General features: G+C 38.1%; 1 protein-coding gene across 2 annotated transcripts; it reads left to right on the forward strand.

The window, feature by feature from the left end:
• Positions 1 to 492: 492 nt before the first annotated feature.
• Positions 493 to 6,464, forward strand: tent5ba (terminal nucleotidyltransferase 5ba). 2 transcript variants are annotated; one of them, XR_013197307.1, is made up of 3 exons: positions 510 to 898; positions 4,790 to 6,042; positions 6,080 to 6,464. XR_013197307.1 is itself a non-coding variant. In XM_077217248.1 (2 exons), exons 1-2 carry the CDS (start codon positions 743 to 745, stop codon positions 5,813 to 5,815), a joined length of 1,182 nt encoding a protein of 393 aa, XP_077073363.1. In that variant the 5' UTR covers positions 493 to 742; the 3' UTR covers positions 5,816 to 6,464. The 2 variants fall into 2 exon arrangements, 1 of the variants encoding a protein (XP_077073363.1); XM_077217248.1 differs by having other exon boundaries at positions 493 to 898; positions 4,790 to 6,464.
• The last annotated feature ends 352 nt before the right edge of the window (positions 6,465 to 6,816 follow it).

Below are 6,816 nucleotides of genomic sequence, written 5' to 3' on the forward strand. Positions count from 1 at the left end.
TATTTTTTAAATATGAGGGAAGAAAAAAACACTTGTTAAACCTGGTTAAAGTAATTATCTGACAAAATTACTCAGCACATTACAGCTACAGATTTTATTTTACTATGCAAAAAAATAAGCTCTCCTGCTGGAAAAAAACATAGGCCTACTTTGACTACAACATAATATAAATTTACCAATTTTGCATAATATAAATGTACCAAGCAAGACTAGGTTAAAATTCACAGATACAGATAAGTTACAAGTGTGTGTGTTTGTGTTTCTATTTTGCTGTTTTGTTTCTGTTTCATCTCTTTAAAAGTGAGTCATTGACTATTACAAAGCTCATACGCACTGATGTGATAACCGAGGCCGATGGGTGTGTCACAGCTCCACGCTTCCGCCAATCCAATCCAAAGGTGCTATAACATTATTCATGAGCAGATATTCAACCAATAATACGCATGTATGCAAATCTAATAGGTATAAATACCATTCAGATGGTGCGTTTCTAGCATAACTGCAATACTTACAGTGGCTATTGCTTGTGCGTAGATTGGGAAAAGTGAATCACTAACGCAGCTGGATAACATAACGAACCGTCTCGATTTATAAATAGCTGATAACGAGGGCAACTGTGAAATAACTGAGCTTTTCACGGACGATTTTGCGTTGGAGCTTTATCTGTTTGGAAAGACAGCGATATCTGTGCGGGAGTATAGCAGTTTTTGCCTTTTTAAAGCTAGTTGTTCTTTCCATCGACATGTCCTCCGGTGATGTGTCAGAGCAGTGTCGGCGGTTTTGCGTGTTGTCTTGGGAGCAGGTGCAACGTTTGGACTCTATTCTTGGCGAGACTGTTCCCGTTCACGGACGTGGAAACTTCCCGACGCTTTCGGTGAAACCGCGACAGATTGTTCAGGTTATTATGAAAGCGTATATCTCTGAATACTTTTTCTGCACATTACTATAGTTTAATTAATTTAGGCATATACATTTTTACGTTTCTATATAACATTTCACTTTTATAATGATACTACATATGGTTAGATGTTTTAAAATGTATTATTTAAAACTAGCACGCTATTGTTTTATGTTGCTCTTACCTATTTTTGAATTACTAGCAAGTAATCAAAAGTGATTAGTATTGCTTATTTCTGTTTCGCTGGTTATTCTTCATTACATACGGATACTAAGTATTCCAGTAGTGATTAATATCTATTCATTTAGTCACTAGGACTCTTGCTAGTCACTATACCAAGTCAATATCAGCTATTCGTTTAGATCTAGTGTGTTGTGGACATAACCGGTACCCTCCAGTTTTAGGCTACTACTAACTTTTCATTTGCTAATAGTATTTATTTCTTAGTTGTAAACTAAGTTATGGTAGTAACTAATATATATAATGTAGTTGCCCCAGTACTAAATGAATATACACTAGGTTCTATTAGACACTAGTGCGTATTTAAAGTGTTACTAACATTTAAATCCGATTTGTAAGATGTTTTGTTGAACTATAAAGTAAAAGCAACTACTTATAACTAGGATAGATACTAGTATATATCATAAATACTAGTAAAGCTGGAATAGATAATACAACGGGGACTACTAGAACCTAATTTACTAATTAAATTATTTACCAAACTTCTTTACCTAATTAACTACTAATCGAAAGAGAATAGTTAATATCTGAATCACAGATCCACACAGAATTCAGTGACAAAAATGTGTAATGGAATAGGTATTTTTCACTATACTGATAGTTTAGGAGCCAAGTAATATGTGGAAGTATAATTAAAAAAACAAGTGCAATTATAAAATACGCTAGTCACTATTGGATTACTTGTAGAAAAAAGTTGTAGTCCTAGAAAAATAAATACTAGTTAATTTTAAGGAATAAATAAATAATCCCCCCTTTCAATCTCTGGCCTGTCACTGCATGGCCAACTATTGGTGTATATAGTTGATGTCTAATGTCTCAACCCCCCTAGGATAAGCAAAACATTCTTAGCCTTTGGCCCTCCAGCAGATACAGAAAACTGTGCACTTAGCAAATTTAAGTGACTTGTTAATGACTTGGACATTCTCACGAATCCTACACTCAGTGTGACTCATAACCGACCCTAATCCCATGCAGTGTAACACTACTTGAGGTAGTCCAGTGATAACCAGCACCAATGCCCCCCTTTTTAATGAAAAGAATTCTTGTTCTCATACACAAGCAGTGGTGGTTTGCATCTACACATGCAAGCAGATATTGAGCTTTTCTCCAGATCACTTCCTGTAGTATGGTTTCATCCAACAAGAGAGGGTTTGTTTTAAGTTCTTTAGGGAGAATGTGCTTGCAGTTGAACAGTAAATGTGTACGTTTCAGCATTTCATGTGTATGATCCCATATGAAAGCAGTTTTAGGGAAGTTGCCCGTTAATAACATATGTACATCTGACATCTTTTATTTCAGTGTTCTCAAAAATGCGTTATACAGTGACATTTCTTAGATCTTAGAAACTGGCCTAAGATTCACCCATATTGGTTCTAATTAAATGAAGATTGAAACTAACTATGAACTGTGGAATCAGTCAGTTTTCCCTCCTTTGATCCAGTTTTGCTCCTCATGGAGTGGGCCGTGATAAATGGTCAAGCTTTTGACAATCTCTGTTACATAATACTCCATCTGCCGGGGTTTGAACAGATAGTAATGTCCTGTCAATAAAACCCAACTAGGAAGCCCATTATATTTAATGGAAAACCTGTAAAAAACAACTTTGATGTTTTATTGCACAGCCTCCACATGCCATTGCAAAATTGACAAAAGATGGCCGCTCATTCACTGTTAGTCGTTTTCCTTAACCCTAATGATTTGCCACGGCACCATGATGATGTCGATACATGGACTATGTGGCTGTTTTCATTATCATCATAACCATGTCATGATTGCACAGTTGCACCTTGTGCTTTGGGCTGTGATGTACAGTTGAACCATAAAATGTAGGTTTTGAATGCAATTATGAACCTGACTTGGCATCATCTTAATATTATAATATTCACATGCACTGCAAGGCGATCTGGTTAAACCCTCAATCCATTGGTGGAAACTTTGAGTTTCAAAGAACCTTTGAGTTTCTGTTTGCATTGGCAACATCTCTATTGACTTAAGTTCATATTGACAATAGTCCATTATAAAATAAAGTAAACTGACTTTTTGTTTAAATAAATCACACCCTTTGTAGTTTAATTAATTGCAACTGGCCCTATTGCGATTTGCTTGTTGATTAATTGTGCTTCAAATATGTATAACTGTGTAATATGTTCTCAGCATGTGTGCTTGGTTACACTGCATTCACTTGGTCAATTGCTGCAATCTGACCTAATGTGTAAAAATAGAAGGCTAATGATTTGATTGACAGGAGTGAGGGTATGTGCGCTGATTGACATTAATCCGACAGAGCTGTGGAAAAAGGTTACGTGCATTCTGGACGGAGATAATGAGTTTGATTTAAGCACATTATAATCTCTGAATGGTTGCGGAACAATATAAAAAGCATTTAAATCTGCTTGGCATGCATAAAATGTGGTCCGTGCCAAAATCAACATTTTTGCCTTTATTGAATTAGGCATTTATGAATGCGTTTTCCAATTTCACATTCAAGATTTATAAGGCCTTCATGTGAATGTGAAATCTTACAGCTGCCTCTGTAGTTTCACGAATTCTTAAGCGAGTAGTGTTGTATAATGTGCAGCTGTAGCCTACACAGTTGTGTATATTTCCAAGTTTCAGTGGATGTATTCCTGCCGATGCACAGATGTGTCAGTGCACATTCCTTATAAATACATTAACACTGGTCTTTACAATCAGCTTCAGCTGTAGTCTGTTGTCTAATGTATACTGGGAACTTTATTAACGTGCTTGGTAGTGAAAAGTAAAATGAAGATTTTTGTTAATTTGGTGAGGTGTAGGCTAGTTTTTTTGTTTTTGAAGTGCATTTACGTATAATAACTTCCCATTTGCAAATAAATGCATTCAGTACAGAAGATTAACACTAAAAGGCCAAATATAGTAAATAACTTCAAATGTGCGTATGTGGCATGTTCAAAAATTCTCTCAGGGGTGGTTTAGTTGGAGCATATGGCTGTCAGTATTCTACATTTCGACAGCCTGAATCACAGCAACAAAGAGAAAAAATGACAGCGGCTGCAAACTAGTGAATTGTGTTCTTGATCACTGACTATAGACCAACTGTGATTGTTCTCAGTGTGAGGGGGAAAAATACAAGAAATCTGTGAGTCCACACACTATACAACATTGAAGCCTAGCTTGTCTTATTAGGCTTTTTAGCTAATAAGATAACTATCTAATAGCAGTGGTGGCAGAACAAAGTATCCTCAAATTGTTCAAAAAGGGCAGTACTTGGTGCGGTATTGCGTTTTCCAGGGTTTACGTGTTCACATAGTGCTTCTTAGATGGTACTAATTAGTGATATTTAAATTTTGGCTGATATGTAAGATGAAAATTATTTTTATGTTATTGTGAATAACCATTACCTGGCTGATATTAAAATTCTATATTTTTCTAAATAAATAAAAAATAAAATCAATTGTTTTAAAAGCTACATGAAGTGTGTGTAGGAATCACAACATTAATGATTTTGAGATTTGCTAAAGATTAAATTAAATTATTAGCATTTTTAAAGAGTAACTTGAAGTGAGCATTATGACAGCAAAGGTGATCTAAATGTAAAAATAGGGGGAAATATGTACATTTAAATATTGACCAATAAATGAAACAATCTCTGATCTTAACCTATTCCTGCAGGTGGTTCGAGCGCGTTTGGAGGAGCGAGGCATCACGGTTCGAGATGTGAGGCTGAACGGCTCTGCTGCCAGTCACGTTCTGCACCAGGACACAGGGCTCGGATACAAGGACTTGGACCTGATTTTTGGCGTTTCACTGTCAGATGATCAGGCTTTCCGTGTGGTTAAGGATGTGGTTCTCGACAGCCTTCTGGACTTCCTACCCGAGGGCGTCAGCAAGGAAAGAATCTCACCCCTTACTTTGAAGGAGGCCTATGTGCAGAAGTTGGTGAAGGTTTGCAATGACACCGACCGCTGGAGCCTCATTTCCCTCTCCAACAACACCGGCAAGAACGTCGAGCTTAAGTTTGTAGACTCTCTGAGGCGGCAATTTGAGTTCAGCGTGGACTCCTTCCACATAGTCTTGGACTCCCTTCTTCTTTTCGACCGTTGTTCAGAGACACCCATGTCAGAGTGCTTCCATCCGACGGTGTTGGGCGAGAGCATGTACGGGGACTTTGAGGACTCTCTCGGCCATCTGTGCAACAAGGTCATCGCAACACGAAACCCGGAGGAGATCCGGGGAGGTGGTCTCTTAAAATACTGCCACCTTTTGGTGCGAGGGTTTCGGCCGACCTCCGAATCGGAGATGAAATCGCTCCAGCGGTACATGTGCTCTCGGTTCTTCATTGACTTTCCAGACATAGGCGAGCAACAGCGAAAGCTCGAGGCGTACCTGCAGAATCACTTCGCCGGAATGGAGCACAAACGGTATGACTGTCTGGTCACGTTATACCACGTGGTCAATGAGAGTACGGTTTGCTTGATGGGACACGAACGACGGCAGACATTAAATCTTATCTCCATGCTCGCACTGAGGGTGCTGGCTGAACAGAACGCCATCCCCACGGTTACCAACGTCACGTGCTATTACCAGCCGGCACCCTACGTGCGAGACATCAACTTTAGTAACTACTACATCGCACACGTGCAGCCGCTGGTGCACACCTGCAGTAGTTCCTACCCAACGTGGTTGCCCTGCAACTGACCCCTGCAGAGGACATCTGATAAAAATCGACTTCAGCCCTTGTACCTTCCCATGTGGTGAAGACGATATGCAAGTGAATATATAAGCTTGTTTTTTTTTTTCAAACACAAAAATGGACGTTTAAGAAGAGCTTTTACAAAACAATGGCAATTGTTTTTGTTAAATGTGACATATAGAATGACTGTTCACTGCTGTATGTCTAATTTGAGCCGATCCTTGCGTTTTCTGTTCTGCAGAGTGAACGAAGATCTTTTTCACATGTAGCAGGGGGAAAAAACTTTTTTTTCTTCTCTCTAAATCATTATAGATTCAGTTAAACTTTTGCAGGTTATGTAAGTGGGGAGAGAAGACTGCGTTCTGCGTTATGAAGCTATATGTTTTTTTTTAATTATGATTTTTTATGCCAGGCTGTGGTTTCAATCAACCTCTGTTTTGCTTTTTGGTTTTTTTAAAGGACCAAAGACATTTTATTTTTGTCATGAAAAACGGAATGTTTGCTGTTGTAATTCCAAGTGCCTAAAAACATTGTACAAAAAAAGTGAGACCTGTTCTCTCTAAAACCATTTTTCAGTCTCCTTGTTAATTGTAAAACACTATTTTCAGGGATGGAGGCATGTCATTTCCATGTGATTAAAAAGCACAAAACCCATCTTCATGTGTTCTAGACCTCTTTTACCTTTTGAAGTTGTAGTGGTTACATTTTTGTAATTATTATAATTCAAGTGTATATTTATAGGCATATTTCAATTCGTGTTAGAAAATCCCTACCATTTGACATTATTTCCCATATCAACAGGGCAGAGGTGAAAGTGGTCAGTGATGAAACTTCAAGTCTAGCACTGTTGTGGTCTGAATGTGTGCTGACTTAATCTGAGGAAATGGATCCATTGCAGTTCCAGAACATGAACCATAAGGATCTTTTCTAAAGCACAATGGCCTCTCTTTTAGTGTGACACTAAAGGTAACAGACAAAGGCTGTTTTGTTAACCCACCCATGCTGC

The sequence above is a fragment of the Siphateles boraxobius genome, unplaced genomic scaffold (genome assembly GCF_051911475.1).
Source record: "Siphateles boraxobius isolate OS27281-9 unplaced genomic scaffold, OSU_SipBor_1 12, whole genome shotgun sequence".
Taxonomy (NCBI): domain Eukaryota; kingdom Metazoa; phylum Chordata; class Actinopteri; order Cypriniformes; family Leuciscidae; genus Siphateles; species Siphateles boraxobius.

Bases quoted from the DNA above. Each gene is read 5' to 3' on its own strand.
- tent5ba (XM_077217248.1), top strand. From the start codon at position 743: ATGTCCTCCGGTGATGTGTCAGAGCAGTGTCGGCGGTTTTGCGTGTTG. The intron at 899-4,789 runs GTTATTATGAAA...CTATTCCTGCAG, and splicing joins AACCGCGACAGATTGTTCAG to GTGGTTCGAGCGCGTTTGGA.